The 27,925-nt window shown below is 50.1% G+C and overlaps 1 protein-coding gene across 1 annotated transcript in view; it reads right to left on the bottom strand.

Annotated features, from left to right (window-relative positions):
- Positions 1-27,925, bottom strand: part of Ulk4 (unc-51 like kinase 4) — a 315,649-nt gene that overhangs the window by 270,625 nt on the left and 17,099 nt on the right. The window contains exons 9-16 of the mRNA XM_075964113.1: positions 27,612-27,704; positions 25,461-25,576; positions 25,277-25,346; positions 20,369-20,462; positions 8,575-8,679; positions 6,264-6,324; positions 4,403-4,584; positions 3,419-3,465 (exon numbers count right to left, since the gene is read on the bottom strand). Coding sequence (XP_075820228.1) covers positions 3,419-3,465; positions 4,403-4,584; positions 6,264-6,324; positions 8,575-8,679; positions 20,369-20,462; positions 25,277-25,346; positions 25,461-25,576; positions 27,612-27,704 — 768 coding nt within the window. The remainder of the gene's footprint in view (positions 1-3,418; positions 3,466-4,402; positions 4,585-6,263; positions 6,325-8,574; positions 8,680-20,368; positions 20,463-25,276; positions 25,347-25,460; positions 25,577-27,611; positions 27,705-27,925) is intronic.

The raw sequence follows: 27,925 nt of genomic DNA, 5'->3' as shown, positions 1-27,925 counted from the left end.
AAACAAATTTTAAACCTTTGTCTCATGGGAAACTAACATGGTGAAGAGTTAAGATCCACCTCCCACAGCAGAGCCGGCCCTGACACAGGGCAGCGTGTGTCCACCTCCCACAGCAAAGCCGGCCTTGACACGGGACAGCGTGTGTCCATCTCCCAGAGCAGAGCCGGCCCTGACACGGGACAGCGTGTGTCCACCTCCCACAGCAGAGCCGGCCCTGACACAGGGCAGCGTGTGTCCACCTCCCACAGCAGAGCCGGCCCTGACACGGGACAGCGTGTGTCCACCTCCCACAGCAGAGCCGGCCCTGACAAGGGACAGCGTGTGTCCACCTCCCACAGCAGAGCCGGCCCTGACAAGGGACAGCGTGTGTCCACCTCCCACAGCAGAGCTGGCCCTGACAGGCCTCAACTCTTGCTGATTCTCTGAGATGAGAGCTCATCACATGGCTCCCAGGATGTCACTGAACCCCTGATTCTCCTGCCTCAGCTTCCTGAGGACTGCAGATGAGCTCTGCCATGCCTGGCTACTTCTGAGTGTCTTATACATCAAATGCCAAAAGCTTTAAACCACAATCAAGTAAGTCCCATAGATGAAAACGTACAAGAAATCCCCTCTCATTGATGAGAGCTGACTAGACACAGAACCCTCAGAAGTCTGCAGAGATGAAAAATCCAGACGCAGTGGTGTGCATACCGGTACCCCAGAACTATGGGGGGCAGAGGCAGGAGGATAGGAAATGGTCTCAGGTTGTCAATAACATTAAAAACACATGTGTTGCCCAGCAAAATCCCAGCAAAATTCTTCAAAGACCTAGAAAGAATGGTACTCAACTTCATTTGGAAAAGCAAAAAACCCAGGATAGCCAAAACAATCCTGGGCAATAAAAGAACTTCTGGAGGCATCACAATCCCTGACTTCCAACTCTACTACAGAGCTACAGTACTGAAAAAAGCCTGGTATTGGCATAAGAACAGACAGGAGGACCAATGGAACCAAATAGAAAATCCGGATATTAATCCACACATCTTCGAACACCTGATCTTTGATAAAGAAGAAAAAATACCAAGTGGAAAAAAGAAAGCATATTTAACAAGTGGTGCTGGCATAACTGGATATCAACATGTAAAGAATGAAAATAGACCCATATCTATCACCATGCACAAAACTCAAATCCAAATGGATCAAAGACCTCGACATAAAGCCAGTCACACTGAACCTCATAGAAGAGAAAGTGGGAAGTACACTTGAACGCATTGGCACAGGGAACCACTTCTTAAATAGAACCCCAGCAGCACAGACACTGAGAGAAACAATTAATAAATGGGACCTCCAGAAACTGAAAAGCTTCTTTCTGTAAAGCAAAGGACATGGTCAACAAGACAAAACGACAGCCTACAGAATGGGAAAAGATCTTCACCAACCCCACATTACACAGAGGTCTGATCTCCAAAATATACAAAGAACTCAAGAAACTGGACACCAAAAGATCACGTAATCCAATAAAAAAAATGGAGTACAGACCTAAACAGAGAACTCTCAACAGAAGAATATAAATTGGCTGAAAGACACTTAAGGAAATGTTCAACATCCTTAGTCATCAGAGAAATGCAAATCAAAACAACTCTGAGATTCCATTTTAAGCTGTAAGAATGGCCAAGATCAAAAACACTGTTGGCAACTTATGCTGGAAAGATTGTGGGTAAAAGGGAACACTTCTGCACTGCTGGTGGGAGTGCAAGCTGGTACATCCCTTTTGGATATCAGTATGGCAATTTCTCAGAAAATTAGGAAACAACCTTCCTCAAGACCCAGCAATACCACTTTTGGGTATATATCCAAAGGATGCTCAATCGTGCCACAAGGACATGTGCTCAGCTATGTCCATAACAGCTTTGCTCGTCATAGCCAGAATTTGGAAACAAACTAAATGCCCCTTGACTGAAGAGTAGATAAGGAAAATGTGGTACATTTACACAGTGGAGTACTACACAGCAGAAAAAATAACAACAGCTTGAATTTTGCAGAAAAATGTATGAAACTAGAAAACATTTTTTTTTAGTGAGGTAACCCAGACACAGAAAGACAATGTACTCACTCATAGGTGGTTTTTAAACATAAAGCAAAGAAAGCCAGCCTACAAACCACAATCCCCGAGAACTTAGACAACAATGCAGATACTAAGAGAGACTTGCATAGATATAATCTACATGGGAAGTAGAAAGTATAAAAAGACAAGATCTCCTGAGTAAATTGGGAGCACAGGGACCTTGGGAAAGGACTGAAGGGGGGAGGGGAGAGGCAGGGAGGGGAATATAAAAAATGTAGAGCTCAATAAATATCAATAAAAAAATTAAAAACATTTAAAAAACATGTGCGTTTTGGGGAGGACAGACACAAAGTCACAACACACCTTGCTAGGTTTGTGTTCCTCTATGCAGGACAAACGTGAAAAGCTGAAAGCAGCATGAGAGAGTACAAGAAGACCCAGCCGGGGAGGGCTGCCCCTTGTCCACCCTCAGCTTCATCCAATCAAAGCTCCCATGGCTGGGCAAAGTGGTGCACACCTCTAACCCCAGCACTCAGGAAGACATACGCTAGGAGTTCAAGGCCAGCCTGTGATACATATTAAGACCCTTTCTCAAAAAATAAAAAATAGAAAATAACAATTAAAACACACTTTTTGAGCAAATTAAATTCAATTTAAATAGTAAAAAAAGGTTTTTAAACAATGCTTGGAAAGAATTTAACCACTTTCAAGTCAGCAGGGGGCGCTCCAGACTGAAAAATGAATCTGCCTACCAGAGCCGTTTCCATGGCTGCAGGACGCTCCGCTGTTACCCAGCACCCCAGTTCCAAGGAGAACAGGGCTGGGATACAAGAAAATCACAACACTGCCAGTGTGGACCAGACTCAGAAGCAGCAGCTCTGTCTTCTGGCCTCACTCACTTGGCCAAGGATGTACTGAGTGGGTAACTCAACCCCCACAGCGAGACTCAGCAGGGGCAGATCTGGGGTCCCCACCGCACACTTCTGTACCCCACATAAACTCCTCAGAACAGCCCATCATGTAATCATGTCCCACCAGCAGGAGAGCAGAGCCTGCAGCATCCATAGAGAGAGAACTCTGTGGAGTCCCCTTGGTTTCCAGGACACCATGGGCAGCTCCTGCCCCGGGAAGGAAAGGGAGGGATAGAGGCAGCAGAGCCCACAAGGCAGGGCCAGGAAAGTGATGGCCTAAAATACAAAGTGTCCCACTCCGGACTGAGAAAACAAAGCAGCAGCCACTTCCACACCTCTCCTCGCTCATCTGTGAGCTACTCAGGATTGCCTCAGATTCCCTTAGGATGACCAGACTGTGCTCACGAGGAGCAACTATAAAACCCCCAAGAATAGGTTTTAAAATACAAACGTTACTTACATATCCCAGTTTGGAGCTATTCGCAAATGCTGGATTAGCAACTGGAACTAAATTAGAAAAAGAGAAACATCGAAATGTAAGTATTATTCAGCAGGGAATCCAAAGCAGTATCTGAATTAACAGGGAAATCTATACAGCTGAGATGGGAACACCCCAGGGAGGCAATTACAGACAGACGACAGACACGCAAACGCAGCCAGTGTGCCAGCAAGAAACATAAACAAACGCTAAGACCAGGGCACCAGAGACAGGGCTCAGCGGTTGGAAAGTATGTTTTCTTGCAAAGAACCCATGTTCAATTCCAAGTGTCCACACAGTGGCTCCGGGAGACCTGTCCTATTACTAATACCCCTAACACTTGGCTTCCTGCCCCCAACAGACACCCCAGCCCTCATACTGACTTAGGAGCAAAATAAACTGAAACTCTTCAGGCCGACCTTGGGGACCCAAAAGAAAGTGCCACCCGCCCACTGTCATTCCTTCCAGACGGCGGCCTGAGGAACTGTGCAAAGCCCAGGGTTAGGGATAAAGCCCTAAGGGGCACCCTCTCAGGAGAGCGGAGAGCTAGCACTCTGAGGCCTGACATCCTTCTATCCATTAGAAGCCCTGGCGTCTCTCCAGGGGACCCAGACCAGACCAGACCACGCACAAGACCGACCGGCTACAGAATGAATTTAAGGCAAGCCCAGGACACTTAGACCGTAGCTCAGAAGAGAAGCTGGGACCGTGTGTGGTTCAGTGGTGGAACACTCGCCTAGCCTAAGGCCCTGGGTTTGATCCTCAGTACCACCACAGAAATAAATGAACTGCTTCAGTCCGCGGTTTATTGCTTTTATTGACCCATGCTGTGATCAGACTAAGGAACCGCCCTACTACTGAACCCCAGGCACCAAGCTTTTGCACTAGCACCCCTGAAACACAAAGGCCAACAGCTCAACAGCAGGAGGCAGGTGGTCCCTGGGAGGCACCCCCTGAAGTGCCTACCAGCGGGGAGTGGAGCAGCCTGGTGGCCACCTCCTTGTGAGCAGCCACCACGCACAGATAGCACAGGAGGTTCAGCTTGGCTCGCGCCGCCCCTGCGCTCTTCTCGCTGGAGTCGATCTGGGAGCAGGCCTGCTGCAGGAAGGCGGTCCAGTCCTGGTCCTTCAGGAGCAGCAACTTATCCACTGCAGAACGTCAGAGCACATGAGGACAGAACACTATACGACAGTATCGACCGGAAAGGCACCCAACCCCACCCCCACCCTGAGGAGACACTCCACTTGACGGCCCTTCCCCACCCAGAGAGACTTCTTAACTATGTCAGTGAACTGCCAAACTAACAATTGGGAGGCAGAGGAAGCAGATCTCTGCGTTCGTGACCAGCCTGGTCTACAAGAGTTAGTTCCAGGACAGGCTCCAAAACTACAGAGAAACCCTGTCTTGAAAAACCAAAAAAAAAAAAAAAAAGTGACAGGAATAATAACAATGTCTTAGATGTGAGAGCGCTGGGGAGAAGGCTGCCTTGCAAGCCAAAGCCACGGGTAATGATGCCAGAATCCACATAAAAAAACAGCAAGTGAAGGCAGGAGGCTCCCTGGGGCCCACTGACCGGCATGTCTCAGGCATGTCATGGAGGCCGTCCTTGGGCAGCCGCACCGTACTTGTGCATATGTAACCACACACACAGGATGTCCACACACATCTGCTCACATTTTTAGAAGCCTAATAGAACTACTGTTAAATATACACATACCCAGGTCAGTAGGGTGCGGGCACAACCTGGCAATCCAGTCTCTAGCTTTCCACACAAACCAAAGAAAACTACAGGATTAGCGTTTAACTTTGGCTGCACTTCATCTGTAGACAGATGTGGGAGAGACGGCTCAGAGGTTAAGAGCACTGGCTGCTTCTCCAGAGGTCCTGAGTTCAACTCCCAGCAGCCACGTGGTGGCTCACAACCATCTAAAGTGAGTCTTGGGGCCCTCTTCTGGCCTGCAGACAGACAGTGTATACATAATAAATAAATCTTTTTTAAAATTACAAATGTTCTCTAGCTCTCAGGAGGACTGAGTGCCTCCCCGGGTTTTGCTGGCCACGCTATAATTCTGCTGCACCTTGGTCCTTCAAAACAGCCCTCCGTGGGGCTTGCTCTTGGTTGGCATCCATGGACCAGCCTGACCTGTACAAACTTTTAAGTTAACACCATTCCAACTGGGTGTGGTAAGCCACGCCCCACAGGGGTCAGCCACGCCCCACCGGGGGTCAGCCATGCCCCATGGGGGCAGTCACACCACAACAGGGGTCAGCCACCATCCCCACTGGGTGTGGTGAGCCACGCCCCACTGGGGGTCAGCCATGCCGCCATTCGGGCAGCCAGGCCCCAACAGGGGTCAGACACCATCCCCCACTGGGTGTGGTGAGTCATGCCTCCCATAGGGGCAGCCACGCCCCCATAGGGACAGCAACGCTGCCCACAAGTGTCCCCCACCCAGTCCGGCTCTCTACTGTCCTGATCCCTCAAACACAGTCCCCAGCTAGACTGCTGGCGCTCACACAGCACTATGCAAGACAGACATCTCACTGGCAGAAGCCTCTCTACTCGCAGGAAAATGGGCCCAGCGCCCCAGGAGTCTCCCCACCACAAGGGGGCACTGGCCCAGAGGAAAGTCAACAGCTGGCAAAGAGACATTTGCAGCTGACTCCTGCTGTGCAGGATGCACCCAAAGCCTTGACAAGATTGACAAGACGACGGCCAATTAGATCACCACACGCACCCACGCGCACGTTCTGTTTGCACGTATGTAAAGTTCCCTTACGAAGTCTGCTTACGAAGGTCAACGCTTTGAGAGCCTGAGGACCTTACCAGAATAAGCCGGTAGGTGCAAGATTTTTGGATCAAACTTGATTGCAGGTTGTTTCATTATCTATGAAAATAACGGGAAAAACGCTGTTGAGAAGCCTTTTAAGTCAACAGTTGTCTCTGCAGCTACAGATCAACAAGGCCAGAAAGGAATGATAGGAAACTTAACTGGCATCGAAAGGATCCAGGCCAGGTGTGGGGCACCCAGTGCCGCCAGCCTGGGGAGGCAGAGGCAGGAGGGCTAAGATTTGCCTGGGCTGCAGAGTGAGACCCTATCTCAAAGCACTAGCAACAAAAAAGACTTCAACAGTGCTACGTGAGACTAAAAGATGTAAATACAGATGGCTTCTTTCCACTTCAGTGGAAACTTCTTCAGTAAGACAGAGTCCCGCAGAGAGCTCTGCCCGCCAGCTTCCGGGCTCAACTGGCTAATCCGCTCTCTCTAGAAATGAAGGTATCTAAAGAGTGTCTGCCAGGACCTGTCCTGAGGAGGTGCAAAGCCATTAAACACGTGACCCTGCTGTCAGCTGAAATTCTAAATGAGAAAACAAGGCAAATGTCTGTTAAACAATAAAATCCTTAATACTTAAGAATGCAAAACAAACAGGACAAAAACTATAGACAGATAGTTCATAGAAAGAAATTTCTTAAAAACAATAAAAAAACAAGTAGTTAGGCTGATGTAACATGAACAGGGTTAGTGGGAGGGGTGGAAATCGGACTGAGGTCTGGATGTGGCGTGGACAGGGTCGGGGGAGCAGTGGAAGGTGGGCTGAGGTCTGGATGTGGGGTGGACAGGGTCGGGGGAGGGGTGGAAGGTGGGCTGAGGTCTGGATGTGGCGTGGACAGGGTCGGGGGAGGGGTGGAAGGTGGGCTGAGGTCTGGATGTGGCGTGGACGGGGGAGGGGTGGAAATCAGACTGAGGAGTGAACCACAGTCAGGACTTGGCTGTATTTGAGGAGGGAAGAGCCATTCTGGAAGATCTTAACACATATAGTTTATCTCACACTTCGTTTGAGAAAGGGTGTGGTGAAGAAACCCACGGCCCTGAGCCTTGGGAGCTGCCCAAGTCTAACTTCTGCAGAACTCCGCATTGCCGTCTCAAGCCCTCAGGGACAGACAACACTCTCGACAAATGATATAGTGAGAGTCCACACATACATTTTAACTCAAACCACTCCACAAACACCAGACCATCACTCAGCAAAATGTTGCAATCATGAAAACCTAAATGTCACCAGCAGTGACAGACAGGGACGGACTGTAGGAGACCAGGAGGCTCAAGCGTGACAAAGGACATCACAGACAGATTAGTGGGGCCTAGCAACCTGAGGGCCTCAGGTGACTCCGGCCAGGCAGAGTAACGGCAAGCAAGGCCTCCTTGAACCCTGAATCCTCTCCCTGATTCTAAACCTTGTTTTTAAAATATAGCTTAAAATGTTTTCAGCAAAAATAGTTTAAGGTTGAACAGTGGTGGTTCATGCCTTTAATCCCAGCACTCTGGAGGCAGAGGTGGGTGGATCTCTGAGTTTGAGGTCAGCCTGGTCTACAGAGCGAGTTGCAGGACAGCCAGGACTGTTACATAGAGAAACCCTGTCTGTGGGGACAGGGGGAGTGTTAAAAACCTAATTCCTGCTTGCTGATGTTTCCCAGAAACCTTAAGGAAGGAAGTAAAGAAACTCAGGCTGTGGGATCCCAGGCTGCTCTAGAACACATTACCCATCATGCCTAGCAGAATCTGGGCTCTCTGGCAGACTCTGAGTCATGGAAAGAGTCCATTCTGGGAGCTGGTCATATAAGACAAAGGCCGGGTGTCCACATGTGCCACAGGAGAGCAGGGGAAATCGCCACAAATTAATGTGGAAAGACATTTAAAAAAAAGCTGCAAGAATAAAACAGCGGGTGGGGTAGAGGATGAGGACGGGGCTGGAACCCTGTCACCCTCAACAACACACTGTGGACACAGGAGCAGGGTGCACACCAGGAGCCCTGCTCAGCAGCCAGTGAGCCCTGCTCAGCCACACCCTGGCGACCTGAGCATCCAGTGGGGCTCACTTTGTAAACACAGCTGGACTGAGAGCTGCAGGCTGGGGTCCGGGGGTCAGTGGCCCTCCTCGGCATGTGACAGGTATGACCAGCAGAGCGGGAGCCACCGCGTGTACACGGGCACACGGGGCACACGGGGCACAAGGGACAAGCAGACAAGGGACATGCAAGTGAAGAGACAGCAGAGGGATGCAGACTGTCGCCATGGTGAGGAGGAGAACGCTCTGACCCCCCCCCCCGCCCCCAAGTTCGCATCCTCTCTGCACACCTTGGGGTTGTCGATAATTGGAGTGGTCACAAGATCCGAGTCCGTGTAAATCAGCTCCCTCATCTGGAACTCCAAAGCCCCCTGGCTCAGATGCCCACGGGTCACCTGGAACAAGGGCAAAGGTCACACCTGCATTAATAATGGAGATTGACAGGCCAGACGCAGAGAAGGACGCCTGTGTCAAAGGACTTCAAGTGACATGGAGACAACATCAGCCTGGCTTTTTGTCACACAAATCCTGAACTCGGTGTGTTGTTCCCAGTTTACACATGAAAAAGTCGAAAATCAACTGGTCAGTCACACCAGCGGTTCTCACCACTGACTGGTCAGTCACACCAACAGTTCTCACCACTGACTGACTGGTGAGTCACACCAACAGTTCTCACCACTGACTGGTCAGTCACACCAGCAGTTCTCACCACTGACTGGTCAGTCACACCAGCAGTTCTCACCACTGACTGGTGAGTCACACCAGCAGTTCTCACCACTGACTGGTCAGTCACACCAGCAGTTCTCACCACTGACTGGTCAGTCACACCAACAGTTCTCACCACTGACTGGTCAGTCACACCAGCAGTTCTCACCACTGACTGGTCAGTCACACCAGCGGTTCTCACCACTGACTGGTCAGTCACACCAACAGTTCTCACCACTGACTGACTGGTGAGTCACACCAACAGTTCTCACCACTGACTGGTCAGTCACACCAGCAGTTCTCACCACTGACTGGTCAGTCACACCAGCAGTTCTCACCACTGACTGGTGAGTCACACCAGCAGTTCTCACCACTGACTGGTCAGTCACACCAGCAGTTCTCACCACTGACTGGTCAGTCACACCAACAGTTCTCACCACTGACTGGTCAGTCACACCAGCAGTTCTCACCACTGACTGGTGAGTCACACCAACAGTTCTCACCACTGACTGGTGAGTCACACCAACAGTTTTCACCACTGACTGGTCAGTCACACCAACAGTTCTCACCACTGACTGGTCAGTCACACCAGCAGTTCTCACCACTGACTGGTCAGTCACACCAACAGTTCTCACCACTGACTGGTCAGTCACACCAACAGTTCTCACCACTGACTGGTCAGTCACACCAACAGTTCTCACCACTGACTGGTCAGTCACACCAGCAGTTCTCACCACTGACTGGTCAGTCACACCAACAGTTCTCACCACTGACTGGTCAGTCACACCAACAGTTCTCACCACTGACTGGTCAGTCACACCAGCAGTTCTCACCACTGACTGGTCAGTCACACCAGCAGTTCTCACCACTGACTGACTGGTCAGTCACACCAACAGTTCTCACCACTGACTGGTGAGTCACACCAGCAGTTCTCACCACTGACTGGTCAGTCACACCAGCAGTTCTCACCACTGACTGGTCAGTCACACCAGCAGTTCTCACCACTGACTGGTGAGTCACACCAGCAGTTCTCACCACTGACTGGTGAGTCACACCAACAGTTCTCACCACTGACTGGTGAGTCACACCAACAGTTCTCACCACTGACTGGTGAGTCACACCAACAGTTCTCACCACTGACTGACTGGTGAGTCACACCAACAGTTCTCACCACTGACTGGTCAGTCACACCAGCAGTTCTCACCACTGACTGGTCAGTCACACCAACAGTTCTCACCACTGACTGGTCAGTCACACCAACAGTTCTCACCACTGACTGGACAGTCACACCAGCAGTTCTCACCACTGACTGGTCAGTCACACCAGCAGTTCTCACCACTGACTGGTCAGTCACACCAACGGTTCTCACCACTGACTGGTCAGTCACACCAACGGTTCTCACCACTGACTGGTCAGTCACACCAGCAGTTCTCACCACTGACTGGTCAGTCACACCAGCAGTTCTCACCACTGACTGGTCAGTCACACCAACAGTTCTCACCACTGACTGGTCAGTCACACCAGCAGTTCTCACCACTGACTGGTCAGTCACACCAACAGTTCTCACCACTGACTGGTGAGTCACACCAGCAGTTCTCACCACTGACTGGTCAGTCACACCAACGGTTCTCACCACTGACTGGTCAGTCACACCAGCAGTTCTCACCACTGACTGGTGAGTCACACCAGCAGTTCTCACCACTGACTGGTCAGTCACACCAGCAGTTCTCACCACTGACTGGTCAGTCACACCAGCAGTTCTCACCACTGACTGGTGAGTCACACCAGCAGTTCTCACCACTGACTGGTGAGTCACACCAACAGTTCTCACCACTGACTGGTGAGTCACACCAGCAGTTCTCACCACTGACTGGTCAGTCACACCAACAGTTCTCACCACTGACTGGTGAGTCACACCAGCAGTTCTCACCACTGACTGGTGAGTCACACCAACAGTTCTCACCACTGACTGACTGGTCAGTCACACCAACAGTTCTCACCACTGACTGGTGAGTCACACCAGCGGTTCTCACCACTGACTGGTCAGTCACACCAGCAGTTCTCACCACTGACTGGTGAGTCACACCAACAGTTCTCACCACTGACTGGTCAGTCACACCAGCAGTTCTCACCACTGACTGGTCAGTCACACCAGCAGTTCTCACCACTGACTGGTGAGTCACACCAACAGTTCTCACCACTGACTGGTGAGTCACACCAACAGTTCTCACCACTGACTAGTGAGTCACACCAACAGTTCTCACCACTGACTGGTCAGTCACACCAGCAGTTCTCACCACTGACTGGTCAGTCACACCAGCAGTTCTCACCACTGACTGGTCAGTCACACCAACGGTTCTCACCACTGACTGGTCAGTCACACCAACGGTTCTCACCACTGACTGGTCAGTCACACCAGCAGTTCTCACCACTGACTGGTCAGTCACACCAGCAGTTCTCACCACTGACTGGTCAGTCACACCAGCAGTTCTCACCACTGACTGGTGAGTCACACCAGCAGTTCTCACCACTGACTGGTGAGTCACACCAGCAGTTCTCACCACTGACTGGTCAGTCACACCAGCAGTTCTCACCACTGACTGGTCAGTCACACCAGCGGTTCTCACCACTGACTGGTCAGTCACACCAACAGTTCTCACCACTGACTGACTGGTGAGTCACACCAACAGTTCTCACCACTGACTGGTCAGTCACACCAGCAGTTCTCACCACTGACTGGTCAGTCACACCAGCAGTTCTCACCACTGACTGGTGAGTCACACCAGCAGTTCTCACCACTGACTGGTCAGTCACACCAGCAGTTCTCACCACTGACTGGTCAGTCACACCAACAGTTCTCACCACTGACTGGTCAGTCACACCAGCAGTTCTCACCACTGACTGGTGAGTCACACCAACAGTTCTCACCACTGACTGGTGAGTCACACCAACAGTTCTCACCACTGACTGGTCAGTCACACCAACAGTTCTCACCACTGACTGGTCAGTCACACCAGCAGTTCTCACCACTGACTGGTCAGTCACACCAACAGTTCTCACCACTGACTGGTCAGTCACACCAACAGTTCTCACCACTGACTGGTCAGTCACACCAACAGTTCTCACCACTGACTGGTCAGTCACACCAGCAGTTCTCACCACTGACTGGTCAGTCACACCAACAGTTCTCACCACTGACTGGTCAGTCACACCAACAGTTCTCACCACTGACTGGTCAGTCACACCAGCAGTTCTCACCACTGACTGGTCAGTCACACCAGCAGTTCTCACCACTGACTGACTGGTCAGTCACACCAACAGTTCTCACCACTGACTGGTGAGTCACACCAGCAGTTCTCACCACTGACTGGTCAGTCACACCAGCAGTTCTCACCACTGACTGGTCAGTCACACCAACAGTTCTCACCACTGACTGGTGAGTCACACCAACAGTTCTCACCACTGACTGACTGGTGAGTCACACCAACAGTTCTCACCACTGACTGGTCAGTCACACCAGCAGTTCTCACCACTGACTGGTCAGTCACACCAACAGTTCTCACCACTGACTGGTCAGTCACACCAACAGTTCTCACCACTGACTGGACAGTCACACCAGCAGTTCTCACCACTGACTGGTCAGTCACACCAGCAATTCTCACCACTGACTGGTCAGTCACACCAACAGTTCTCACCACTGACTGGTGAGTCACACCAACGGGTCTCACCACTGACTGGTCAGTCACACCAGCAGTTCTCACCACTGACTGGTCAGTCACACCAGCAGTTCTCACCACTGACTGGTCAGTCACACCAACAGTTCTCACCACTGACTGGTGAGTCACACCAGCTGTTCTCACCACTGACTGGTGAGTCACACCAACAGTTCTCACCACTGACTGGTCAGTCACACCAGCAGTTCTCACCACTGACTGGTCAGTCACACCAACAGTTCTCACCACTGACTGGTGAGTCACACCAACAGTTCTCACCACTGACTGGTCAGTCACACCAGCAGTTCTCACCACTGACTGGTCAGTCACACCAGCAGTTCTCACCACTGACTGGTCAGTCACACCAGCAGTTCTCACCACTGACTGGTGAGTCACACCAACAGTTTTCACCACTGACTGGTCAGTCACACCAACAGTTCTCACCACTGACTGGTCAGTCACACCAGCAGTTCTCACCACTGACTGGTCAGTCACACCAACAGTTCTCACCACTGACTGGTCAGTCACACCAACAGTTCTCACCACTGACTGGTCAGTCACACCAACAGTTCTCACCACTGACTGGTCAGTCACACCAGCAGTTCTCACCACTGACTGGTCAGTCACACCAACAGTTCTCACCACTGACTGGTCAGTCACACCAACAGTTCTCACCACTGACTGGTCAGTCACACCAGCAGTTCTCACCACTGACTGGTCAGTCACACCAGCAGTTCTCACCACTGACTGACTGGTCAGTCACACCAACAGTTCTCACCACTGACTGGTGAGTCACACCAGCAGTTCTCACCACTGACTGGTCAGTCACACCAGCAGTTCTCACCACTGACTGGTCAGTCACACCAGCAGTTCTCACCACTGACTGGTGAGTCACACCAGCAGTTCTCACCACTGACTGGTCAGTCACACCAGCAGTTCTCACCACTGACTGGTCAGTCACACCAGCGGTTCTCACCACTGACTGGTCAGTCACACCAACAGTTCTCACCACTGACTGACTGGTGAGTCACACCAACAGTTCTCACCACTGACTGGTCAGTCACACCAGCAGTTCTCACCACTGACTGGTCAGTCACACCAGCAGTTCTCACCACTGACTGGTGAGTCACACCAGCAGTTCTCACCACTGACTGGTCAGTCACACCAGCAGTTCTCACCACTGACTGGTCAGTCACACCAACAGTTCTCACCACTGACTGGTCAGTCACACCAGCAGTTCTCACCACTGACTGGTGAGTCACACCAACAGTTCTCACCACTGACTGGTGAGTCACACCAACAGTTCTCACCACTGACTGGTCAGTCACACCAACAGTTCTCACCACTGACTGGTCAGTCACACCAGCAGTTCTCACCACTGACTGGTCAGTCACACCAACAGTTCTCACCACTGACTGGTCAGTCACACCAACAGTTCTCACCACTGACTGGTCAGTCACACCAACAGTTCTCACCACTGACTGGTCAGTCACACCAGCAGTTCTCACCACTGACTGGTCAGTCACACCAACAGTTCTCACCACTGACTGGTCAGTCACACCAACAGTTCTCACCACTGACTGGTCAGTCACACCAGCAGTTCTCACCACTGACTGGTCAGTCACACCAGCAGTTCTCACCACTGACTGACTGGTCAGTCACACCAACAGTTCTCACCACTGACTGGTGAGTCACACCAGCAGTTCTCACCACTGACTGGTCAGTCACACCAGCAGTTCTCACCACTGACTGGTCAGTCACACCAACAGTTCTCACCACTGACTGGTGAGTCACACCAACAGTTCTCACCACTGACTGACTGGTGAGTCACACCAACAGTTCTCACCACTGACTGGTCAGTCACACCAGCAGTTCTCACCACTGACTGGTCAGTCACACCAACAGTTCTCACCACTGACTGGTCAGTCACACCAACAGTTCTCACCACTGACTGGACAGTCACACCAGCAGTTCTCACCACTGACTGGTCAGTCACACCAGCAGTTCTCACCACTGACTGGTCAGTCACACCAACAGTTCTCACCACTGACTGGTGAGTCACACCAACGGGTCTCACCACTGACTGGTCAGTCACACCAGCAGTTCTCACCACTGACTGGTCAGTCACACCAGCAGTTCTCACCACTGACTGGTCAGTCACACCAACAGTTCTCACCACTGACTGGTGAGTCACACCAGCTGTTCTCACCACTGACTGGTGAGTCACACCAACAGTTCTCACCACTGACTGGTCAGTCACACCAGCAGTTCTCACCACTGACTGGTCAGTCACACCAACAGTTCTCACCACTGACTGGTGAGTCACACCAACAGTTCTCACCACTGACTGGTCAGTCACACCAGCAGTTCTCACCACTGACTGGTCAGTCACACCAGCAGTTCTCACCACTGACTGGTCAGTCACACCAGCAGTTCTCACCACTGACTGGTGAGTCACACCAACAGTTTTCACCACTGACTGGTCAGTCACACCAACAGTTCTCACCACTGACTGGTCAGTCACACCAGCAGTTCTCACCACTGACTGGTCAGTCACACCAACAGTTCTCACCACTGACTGGTCAGTCACACCAACAGTTCTCACCACTGACTGGTCAGTCACACCAACAGTTCTCACCACTGACTGGTCAGTCACACCAGCAGTTCTCACCACTGACTGGTCAGTCACACCAACAGTTCTCACCACTGACTGGTCAGTCACACCAACAGTTCTCACCACTGACTGGTCAGTCACACCAGCAGTTCTCACCACTGACTGGTCAGTCACACCAGCAGTTCTCACCACTGACTGACTGGTCAGTCACACCAACAGTTCTCACCACTGACTGGTGAGTCACACCAGCAGTTCTCACCACTGACTGGTCAGTCACACCAGCAGTTCTCACCACTGACTGGTCAGTCACACCAGCAGTTCTCACCACTGACTGGTGAGTCACACCAGCAGTTCTCACCACTGACTGGTGAGTCACACCAACAGTTCTCACCACTGACTGGTGAGTCACACCAACAGTTCTCACCACTGACTGGTGAGTCACACCAACAGTTCTCACCACTGACTGACTGGTGAGTCACACCAACAGTTCTCACCACTGACTGGTCAGTCACACCAGCAGTTCTCACCACTGACTGGTCAGTCACACCAACAGTTCTCACCACTGACTGGTCAGTCACACCAACAGTTCTCACCACTGACTGGACAGTCACACCAGCAGTTCTCACCACTGACTGGTCAGTCACACCAGCAGTTCTCACCACTGACTGGTCAGTCACACCAACGGTTCTCACCACTGACTGGTCAGTCACACCAACGGTTCTCACCACTGACTGGTCAGTCACACCAGCAGTTCTCACCACTGACTGGTCAGTCACACCAGCAGTTCTCACCACTGACTGGTCAGTCACACCAGCAGTTCTCACCACTGACTGGTCAGTCACACCAGCAGTTCTCACCACTGACTGGTCAGTCACACCAACAGTTCTCACCACTGACTGGTGAGTCACACCAGCAGTTCTCACCACTGACTGGTCAGTCACACCAACGGTTCTCACCACTGACTGGTCAGTCACACCAGCAGTTCTCACCACTGACTGGTGAGTCACACCAGCAGTTCTCACCACTGACTGGTCAGTCACACCAGCAGTTCTCACCACTGACTGGTCAGTCACACCAGCAGTTCTCACCACTGACTGGTGAGTCACACCAGCAGTTCTCACCACTGACTGGTGAGTCACACCAACAGTTCTCACCACTGACTGGTGAGTCACACCAGCAGTTCTCACCACTGACTGGTCAGTCACACCAACAGTTCTCACCACTGACTGGTCAGTCACACCAGCAGTTCTCACCACTGACTGGTGAGTCACACCAACAGTTCTCACCACTGACTGACTGGTCAGTCACACCAACAGTTCTCACCACTGACTGGTGAGTCACACCAGCGGTTCTCACCACTGACTGGTCAGTCACACCAGCAGTTCTCACCACTGACTGGTGAGTCACACCAACAGTTCTCACCACTGACTGGTCAGTCACACCAGCAGTTCTCACCACTGACTGGTCAGTCACACCAGCAGTTCTCACCACTGACTGGTCAGTCACACCAACAGTTCTCACCACTGACTGGTGAGTCACACCAACAGTTCTCACCACTGACTGGTGAGTCACACCAACAGTTCTCACCACTGACTGGTGAGTCACACCAGCAGTTCTCACCACTGACTGGTCAGTCACACCAGCAGTTCTCACCACTGACTGGTCAGTCACACCAACGGTTCTCACCACTGACTGGTCAGTCACACCAACGGTTCTCACCACTGACTGGTCAGTCACACCAGCAGTTCTCACCACTGACTGGTCAGTCACACCAGCAGTTCTCACCACTGACTGGTCAGTCACACCAGCAGTTCTCACCACTGACTGGTGAGTCACACCAGCAGTTCTCACCACTGACTGGTGAGTCACACCAGCAGTTCTCACCACTGACTGGTCAGTCACACCAGCAGTTCTCACCACTGACTGGTCAGTCACACCAGCGGTTCTCACCACTGACTGGTCAGTCACACCAACAGTTCTCACCACTGACTGACTGGTGAGTCACACCAACAGTTCTCACCACTGACTGGTCAGTCACACCAGCAGTTCTCACCACTGACTGGTCAGTCACACCAGCAGTTCTCACCACTGACTGGTGAGTCACACCAGCAGTTCTCACCACTGACTGGTCAGTCACACCAGCAGTTCTCACCACTGACTGGTCAGTCACACCAACAGTTCTCACCACTGACTGGTCAGTCACACCAGCAGTTCTCACCACTGACTGGTGAGTCACACCAACAGTTCTCACCACTGACTGGTGAGTCACACCAACAGTTCTCACCACTGACTGGTCAGTCACACCAACAGTTCTCACCACTGACTGGTCAGTCACACCAGCAGTTCTCACCACTGACTGGTCAGTCACACCAACAGTTCTCACCACTGACTGGTCAGTCACACCAACAGTTCTCACCACTGACTGGTCAGTCACACCAACAGTTCTCACCACTGACTGGTCAGTCACACCAGCAGTTCTCACCACTGACTGGTCAGTCACACCAACAGTTCTCACCACTGACTGGTCAGTCACACCAACAGTTCTCACCACTGACTGGTCAGTCACACCAGCAGTTCTCACCACTGACTGGTCAGTCACACCAGCAGTTCTCACCACTGACTGACTGGTCAGTCACACCAACAGTTCTCACCACTGACTGGTGAGTCACACCAGCAGTTCTCACCACTGACTGGTCAGTCACACCAGCAGTTCTCACCACTGACTGGTCAGTCACACCAGCAGTTCTCACCACTGACTGGTGAGTCACACCAGCAGTTCTCACCACTGACTGGTGAGTCACACCAACAGTTCTCACCACTGACTGGTGAGTCACACCAACAGTTCTCACCACTGCCTGGTGAGTCACACCAACAGTTCTCACCACTGACTGACTGGTGAGTCACACCAACAGTTCTCACCACTGACTGGTCAGTCACACCAACAGTTCTCACCACTGACTGGTCAGTCACACCAACAGTTCTCACCACTGACTGGTCAGTCACACCAACAGTTCTCACCACTGACTGGACAGTCACACCAGCAGTTCTCACCACTGACTGGTCAGTCACACCAGCAGTTCTCACCACTGACTGGTCAGTCACACCAACAGTTCTCACCACTGACTGGTGAGTCACACCAACGGGTCTCACCACTGACTGGTCAGTCACACCAGCAGTTCTCACCACTGACTGGTCAGTCACACCAGCAGTTCTCACCACTGACTGGTCAGTCACACCAACAGTTCTCACCACTGACTGGTGAGTCACACCAGCTGTTCTCACCACTGACTGGTCAGTCACACCAACAGTTCTCACCACTGACTGGTCAGTCACACCAGCAGTTCTCACCACTGACTGGTCAGTCACACCAACAGTTCTCACCACTGACTGGTGAGTCACACCAACGGGTCTCACCACTGACTGGTCAGTCACACCAGCAGTTCTCACCACTGACTGGTCAGTCACACCAGCAGTTCTCACCACTGACTGGTCAGTCACACCAGCAGTTCTCACCACTGACTGGTCAGTCACACCAACAGTTCTCACCACTGACTGGTGAGTCACACCAACAGTTCTCACCACTGACTGGTGAGTCACACCAGCAGTTCTCACCACTGACTGGTGAGTCACACCAACGGTTCTCACCACTGACTGGTCAGTCACACCAGCAGTTCTCACCACTGACTGGTGAGTCACACCAACAGTTCTCACCACTGACTGGTGAGTCACACCAACGGTTCTCACCACTGACTGGTCAGTCACACCAGCAGTTCTCACCACTGACTGGTCAGTCACACCAGCAGTTCTCACCACTGACTGGTCAGTCACACCAGCAGTTCTCACCACTGACTGGTCAGTCACACCAGCAGTTCTCACCACTGACTGGTGAGTCACACCAACAGTTCTCACCACTGACTGGTGAGTCACACCAACAGTTCTCACCACTGACTGGTGAGTCACACCAACAGTTCTCACCACTGACTGGTCAGTCACACCAACAGTTCTCACCACTGACTGACTGGTCAGTCACACCAGCAGTTCTCACCACTGACTGGTCAGTCACACCAGCAGTTCTCACCACTGACTGGTCAGTCACACCAGCAGTTCTCACCACTGACTGGTCAGTCACACCAGCAGTTCTCACCACTGACTGGTGAGTCACACCAACAGTTCTCACCACTGACTGGTGAGTCACACCAACAGTTCTCACCACTGACTGGTCAGTCACACCAACAGTTCTCACCACTGACTGACTGGTCAGTCACACCAACAGTTCTCACCACTTACTGACTGGTCAGTCACACCAGCGGTTCTCACCACTGACCAGTCAGAACTGCATGGCAAACCTCCTGAACTGTGAGGTGAAGGCAACTTCACACTGTCTGGGGTTTGGCTTAGTTTGTTTCTTATGACTGGTTCTGCCCATCCTTTATCCACAAAACACACAGCTACTTCTGTCCTACTGAATATTCATGAAATTAAATTATAGTGACTTAAAAGTTCTGGCTAAAATTCCACCTTGCTCCTAAAGAATTAAACACCAATATGTATATATCTTGAATTGTGTCTGTGGGGGCACACATGCACAGGCACGTACAGGCACACACCACACGCACACACATCTGCACGCACACGTACAAACAATAATAAAGCAATTAATGACTATATGCTCTGTGATATGATATTCACATGACATGTCCGAAACAGGCAGACTTAGGACGGCCCGTGGAGCAGGAGTGTGTGAAGTGGAGGAGATGGAGGCCGACAGTTCCGGGGCTTCTCTGTAGGACGGTAGTAAAGTTCTCAAATGGAGTGTGGTAAGGCTCACGCAATCTGTGACTCCAGGAAAAGTTTATCAAACGCCCACTCTAAACAAGTGAACTGCATTCCATGTCAGTTATACCTCAAAATAAACACTGCTGAAAACAGCCCTGAAGCAACTACCAGGGGCTTGGCCATGGTCAATGTCATCATCATGGCAGGGTTCACGCAGCAACTTATAATTATGTTTATGAGCTTCTGTAATGGTCCATAAATCCCAGGGCTGCTCACCTTGGACAAAGGAGAGGTCTGTGGCGAGCTGGCATCCTCACCCTCTCCAGGACTTAACTCCACCATGGCACTAGTCCTTGGAGTGGGCCGTGAGCTGGAAAACAGGACAGCTTCCCATCAGTGGGCTGCAGGCGTGATTCCCTCCCCTCCCTCTCTCCTAGTGGGGCAATGGCATGAAGGTGGCAGATTCCATACCTCTCACACAGGCACTCGGCACATAAGAAGCGGGAGGCCTAATTTGTGTTTAATGACTCTATAATTTTTGTAGCTGCTTCTTTTGACAAGCGTTATTATGTGTGGGCCACGTGCCACTCACTCGTGTAGAGGTCCGGGGGTGATTCTGCACGGCTGGTTCTCTCACACAGCCGGCTGAGCACCGCAACAGCCCTCTAACTGCCCTGCAGGTAACTTTCTGGGTCGCCAGCTACTTGTTTCTAGATTGCATGCACATACGGTCTTTTCTCTTTGCAATATTTGCTGCATGCTTAATGCTTCACCAGCATCTACTGACCATATTTAACAATGACATGTTTGTGCATGTGCACACACGTGTCTCCCCTTCATGGGCAGGGTCCACTTACATAACCTCCTCAAACCCAGAGGATCACATCTCCTCCACCTACTGCTTACTAAGTCACTAAGTGAGTTTCTAACAGAAAACATGCCAGGGGTTGCACACGGCTCTAAAAGAGCAGATTTAAAGTACCTAAAATATAAATAAATTTAACATACTTTACACTCAAATAGGCACAAAACAAATAAATTTCAGTATACTATTATAGCTTAAATATAATAAAATTCCTCCTGCATAAGGCTTTCTTTTCCTTTTCTGACACCGAGGATTGAGCCTCAGACTTTGCGCATCCTAAGCAAGTGCTCTGCCGGCAAGACAGAGACCTGTGCACCGAAAAAACCTAAATCCCTTGAATGCTAGTGTTTTTCATATGCTGGCCCCTAATCATGTAAAGGTAAATTGGGCTATTGCTGTTGTTAATTTTTTCAATGCTTATAAATATTGCTGTGCCTCACATAAAATATATTTCAAGAAAGACACAACACCCAGGCTGTGGTGTGACTCGCTGGGAGAGCGCCTGCTTAGCACGTGTGGTACAATGCATGGATGGAAGGAGGGCAATGGGAAGAGAGGGTAGGAGGTGATGGGGGAGTGTCATATATCAATCTGTTGATTTCATTGGTTAAGCAATAAAGAAACTGCTTGGCCCTCATAGGTTAAAACATAGGTGGGTGGAGAAAACAGAACAGAATGCTGGGAGAAAGAAGCTGAGTCAGTGGGTTGCCATGATTCTCCCACTCCAGGCAGACGCAGGTTAAGATCATTCCTGGTAAGCCAGCTCGTGGGCTACACAGATTATAAGAAATGGGCTAGTCCAGGCGCGAGAGTTAGCCGAGAAAAGGCTAGATATAATGGGCCAAGCAGTGTTTAAAAGAATACAGTTTCCGTGTAATTATTTCGGGTAAAGCTAGCCGTGCGGGCAGCCAGGTGCTGGGGACACAGCCCTCTGCTCCTAATACAACAGAGTGGCACCCAGACGTGATGGGCTAAATCCACTTAACAACCTAAAAGGCTTAAAAATAAGGGAGAGAGAGTTTAACACACATTTTTGCTGTTTGTTGGTGGCGTGCTGTAGAGAGATTTCCTGATTCAGCAACAGCAACATAAAAAACGCTGCGTCATTTTAAAGCGCGGCTTCCTAGGACTGTGCCACCAGTGCAAACTCTTGCTTTAAAGCATTTCAATGGCTTTTATGGGACTGGATATTTGTGTTCCCGCTTGGGATCAGAAGGAGAGTGCTCTGAGACTGTGCCAATGGCTCAGCGCTCCCCGCCTGCACCTGGGCAGACGGCAGAATCAGGCTTAGGCAGGCTGAAGACGTGTTTTCAGACTGCGCAGTGCTCTGCATGTCAGATTTGGCTGTAACTTGGATGAAAAGAATTTCTAGGCTGCACGCTCAGTCTCAGAATTAAAGTGCTGAGTGCCGCTCCTACCCGGCGACCCCAGAGCTAGCACAAAATGGTACATCCTCCATTTTGAAATTTTCCTGACTCAGCAACAGGAAAAAAACTGTTTTAAAATGCCGGCTTTCTGGGCTGTGCTGCCATTGCGATCTCTGTCTGGCTCCTATGGGAGACAGAGCTTTTGAATGGAGCATTTGGAGTAATGTGCTACGGCTTGCTTGATGGCAATGTGGACTGCTGTGTGCCTGGAACTGTGTATGGCTCAGGGGCACCAAATGGCTCTGAGGCAGGAGTGGCTTAGCTCCACCATGCTGAACTGTGCTGGTCTCAGGCAGGAACTACCGTAATTACTGTAATAATGGCGCAGTTAAGGTTTCGACTGGGCAGGACACAGACGTTACCGTATTACCTGTACATGGTGCAACTTAAGTTTTTAAGAACTGCTTAACATTTTAAGAAATGCTCCTGGATAGTAAAAAAAATTGCAGATTCACAATAAAACAGATTCAGACATAAAAGACCACAGTGTTGGATGAGTGTACGTAGGCTTGAGAGAGAGAAGAAAAGACTATAAAGAATAAAGTTAATGTCTTAAAAAAAGGGGTAAAGTCTTTAAAGAGACAGAGTACAGATAGTTAAGAGATTAAAAGAAATAAAGAAAATAAGCCACGTAAAAATGGAAAATTCACAGAGAGTCTGGATTATTTACATTGTGTTTTCTTTAAAATCTTTGTGAAAGAGCTAAGTACAGAGAGACATTTCATTATATGGGCTGCCAAGTGGAACCAGAACGGATATCATGAGGGTATGACTTCAGAATTTGGGTCTAAGGATATGATGCTTTGAAAAGGGTCTTCTTTTGTTTTCACAGAGGACCAGACCCTGTGGATTGCATCTATCCCGATATGGTATGATAGACCACGACCTCCCGAAAAGTTCCTGTGAACACCCTCAAAAAATTACTACACTCACTGCCAACTGAGATAAACCTGGCACACACAGGTTACACCCTAAATGATCTGATTAACAGCGCCCCCATTCAGCAGGAAGCAGTTTGGAGAGAAAAAACTGCGCCCATGTTCCCAAAATATTGTTTATAAATGTTCTTTTACATTTAAAGGGGGAAATGATATAGGTATGAATAATTTACATTGGTATGGATTTTAAGGTCAATTTTGTTATATGTATATGTATTTCTGATATTGATTAAGGTATTGTGATTGTGTAGTTCATTTAAAAATGTACTGTATAATTAAGAAATATAGGTTGTTAATGGATAATCATCGATAATAGTAAAGCTTATAGTCATGTTAGTTAGATTTTCTAGATATATAGAGATACATTTCAGTTAGATAGACATTCTTCATATCTTTCAAAGACTGCAGAATATGGCATTTAATGTTTTAATAACTTAGGACTTTTCATGACAATGAGACACAACTGCTCCTGGCAGCAACAATCTACTTAAAGAAGAAGATGGGCATCGAAGAGGATCCTTATGGAGTTTGATAGCCATTTGGGCAAGAAACTGTTCTTGCCTGGACAGTTGCATAAACTGGACAAAGAGAACCCGCAGAGAGAGGACTGCTGAACTTGCCTAAAGGTGAGATGGTCTTTCGGTGTTCCTGACTCATGAAAGAGTCTGCGAGACATTCTGCAGGACACAGCAGATAGTGACTGAACTGTCTTTGGAATTTCCTGCTTGATGAAAATGTCTGCTGGATACTATGGGCCTGAAGGCTGAAGATGGATGCCCCAACGGTACAAAAGAACTTTGGGTGACTGTCCAAGCAGCGAGATGTCTCTGTCATTTCTAGAGTTTTCTTATTTCTTGTTTACTTAGGTAGTATTATATCCTTCTGGAGTCTTTGATGGAGTTGAAGAATGAATAGATAGTTATAGTTTTCCTTAGTTATGATAAAAGATAAAATAGATATAAATATTGTAACTGTAATTCTTGCTTGATAACTGTTTTGCTATATGTAATTTTGCTATGTTAAAGTTAAAGCCTTCCTTTTTTTGTTTAAACAGAAAAAGGGGAAGTGATGGGGGAGTATCATATATCAATCTGTTGATTTCATTGGTTAAGCAATAAAGAAACTGCTTGGCCCTCATAGGTTAAAACATAGGTGGGTGGAGAAAACAGAACAGAATGCTGGGAGAAAGAAGCTGAGTCAGTGGGTCGCCATGATTCTCCCACTCCAGGCAGACGCATGTTAAGATCATTCCTGGTAAGCCAGCTCGTGGGCTACACAGATTATAAGAAATGGGCTAGTCCAGGTGCGAGAGTTAGCCGAGAAAAGGCTAGATATAATGGGCCAAGCGGTGTTTAAAAGAATACAGTTTCCGTGTAATTATTTCGGGTAAAGCTAGCCATGCGGGCGGCCAGGTGCTGGGGACACAGTCCTCTGCTCCTAATACAACAAGGAGGAAAGGAAGGAGGACAGAGGAGACTCAAAGAAGGAGAAATACAACCTCTCCTTCTTATAAAACCTTATCCAAATAAAAGGGCTGAACTTCTAAAATGTTAAATTCATTTTATCAGAAGACAAAGTTCTGAGAGAAAAGATTTTAATATTTACAAATACAAAAAGATAAGCAGCTTTTTAAAATTATGTGTATATGTGCATCTACGCACATGAGTGCAGTGCCCAGGAAGGCCAGAAGAGGGCATCTGATCCCCTGGAGCTGGAGTTACAGACTGTTGTGAGTCCTGGGAACTGAACTTGAATCCCCTGGAAGAGCACTCTTAACCAGTGATTCAGCTCTCCAGCCCTCAAACAAGCAATTTTTAAAATACATACAAAACCTAGATCCCACTGAGCAGTAGCTCACTGTGGCCGGAAGGTGGCAGTGGTACAAACAGGCCCTCTGTCTCTAACAGTCTGCCCAAGAGACGGCACGTGTCTTCTCAAGGCTGGGTTTACATACCTGAGGAGGAATATGGATTCATTCAGCTGGCCCCCTGTGGTACTCTTGGGCCTTAGCTCAGTCGCGTTGTCTGTGACAGAAGGGACGGGCGTCACCATGAGCAGAGCATAACACAGAGTCATGAAAAGAAACAGATGCGGAGGCTGGGGCTCCACAGCCGCCAGCCACTAGAACCAAGCCTTACCTAGCCGGAAAGACTGGCTGAGCCGATGAGCTCCCTCCTGCCCTTTCTGCCCGTTCTGAGGGCTCTGCGAAAGCTCCCTGGAATCGTGCAGCCCAGAACATTCCGTGATGTTTCCACTGTTTGACAGGAGAAATAAACATAAACTCACTTCGGACTCCCTGTGGTTTTGCAAATAGCATAGAAGAAGTTAGAGCGTAACTGCACCGTGTGTGTGTGTGTGTGTGTGTGTGTGTGTGTGTGTGTGTGTGTGATCCTACAAAGTCACAGAACTGGGCAAGCACAGAGAGCCCTTTCCAGACATAAGGCATCTAGACCTAGAGCCCTAAAAACCCTTTCTCAGACAACTAGTCAGCAGCGGACAGACAGACACCAGAGCCTGAAGCACCACAAGAACCAGCACTAGGTTTCCCTTTCTGCCTCTTGGTCTGGGGTCAAAGCCAACAAGCCATGCCTAACTGTTGAGAGGAGCTGTTCTGTGGATGTCCCAAGGAATAAAGTGAGGGGTTGCTGAGGCCGAGGAGGGCAGAGAACCCCCCTCATTTGCTGAAGTTTCTTTTGTCCCTATTCATTCTGCTGCCGGGTGACCCGGGAACCAACACTCGGGACAGCAGTCACTACTGGCCCCTGCCTAACGGTCTGAAAGAGGAAGCCTTTGACAGACAACAGGACTCTGGGAACACTAGGCACTCCCCCACACGTCATTTCTCCCTGCCCTTCCACCATTCCAAAGGCATCCAGCAAGACACACAAACTGTTCCACATCCCAAGGGCCAGAATATCAGGTTGGCTCCAAGTTTAAAGACCAGCTCCCCTAATCTCTCACAGCAACTGCAGGACAGGCGAGTGCAACCACCTCATCCCACTTGGCATTCTTTCAGACTCAAAGATGGTGGCTCCATGAGCCCCGAGCCAGTGTCGTCAAACCAAACAAAGACTGAGTGCTCAGACGAAAACCTGAGGAAGGAGGCCAGCTTCCCTCACTGCCAACACGTGTGTGCCGTTGGAAGCCCTCACAAGGGCAGTACAGCAGAAAAATAAACAAAAACGGCACACAGGGCCGAAGAGGGAGAAATGCCGTCCGCAGCAGTGAATGGGCACACTTGGTTTCTTCCTTATTTAGAACATAGAGGAGGCCACCAATGGAGGAGTCTTAAGTCAGTCACAACCAACAGACTTTCACAGCGTCTAAAGGGTGTGTGTGTGTTGTCCAGAATTTATACCCTAAAGTTGCGGGGGGGGGGGGGGAGACCGGGACAGCACAGCAGGGGACACACACACACACACACTTTGGAGATGAAGAAATAAAGGACAGAAGTGTCCTGACTTGTTGACACCACCTGGCAAGGCCCGGAGCCCAGCTTGCTGACAGCACCTCTGTTTCTCCAAGTCATGCCCACCCGGAAGGTGGAGCTGCAGCCCAGAGCAGAGGCTGTTGGGGAGCATGCGGTTGCAGCACACTGGGTCAGGCACTCACGATGAACAAACTCCAGCTTCTCCACACAGCGTGCAAATGGGCAAGGGAGGGGGATCGGCCAGCATCAGGGAGCAAAGGGAGGTGTGGGGTGGGGTCAGGGCAGGGGGTGGGGTCAGCCCTGAGAGGTTTTATGATAACAATGGCATGCCTGGGCAGGCACACTAGATGGCTGTGGCCATGTGTGAACCACATCCTCACAGCTTTCAATCTCCTAACTTCAGGGTCACTTGAGAGCACAGCCATGAGGGCTGGCAGGGAAGTCAAGTTCATCGCAGAGCCTCTACCCTCAGGCTGACAACTTCTGTCACTTCCTGTCCCCATCACAGGACCATAGGGGACAAACACTAGTGAGTCACACACTGGCTCTGCGGTTTCCACACAGCAGTAGCCATGCCGCCTCTACCCACACTGTCATGACCACCTCACGGGACGGCACACTGTCATGACCACCTCACGGGACGGCACACTATCATTCTCAGAAGGCAGGCACTGGGTGCACCAAGCAAACCAGACTGTGACTGCCACATTAGACCCCTGATTGGAGAAAAAAATAGCAGAGAAAATGACAAAATGGGAGCTAAACCATCACGACTGAGCCTGTCCTGTTGAGCCCTTAATTAAACAAATGATGGTGCCATCGACCATCAGCAGAGTGGCGCCGAGGCAGGGCACACTACCTGAAGCTGCAGTCCTCGGAGGCCAAGTCGGCGTCCTCTCTCTGCAGGGCATCCTTCCAGAAGGCGTGCTGCAGGACTCCCTCCCACGACAACCTTTAGGAAACAGGGGGCAGTCGTTAGGGGATCCAGTCCTGATCCACAGTGTGGCCTCATATCCTCCCCTCACCAATGTCGCCTCTGGAGCTGCCTTATGCCACTCTTTAAATAGGAAATTAATCCACCTAATGGTCATAGAACAAAACTGAGAATTTGGAGTTTCCAGTTCAGAACTCTTAGAATCCACCAAGCCTAATACAAAAGGTCTTGTAGGAAGA

This window comes from Microtus pennsylvanicus, chromosome 3 (genome assembly GCF_037038515.1).
Source record: "Microtus pennsylvanicus isolate mMicPen1 chromosome 3, mMicPen1.hap1, whole genome shotgun sequence".
NCBI lineage: Eukaryota > Metazoa > Chordata > Mammalia > Rodentia > Cricetidae > Microtus > Microtus pennsylvanicus.
The sequence above is the reverse complement of the archived record's forward strand: the minus strand, read 5'-3'. Positions and strand labels throughout refer to the sequence as shown.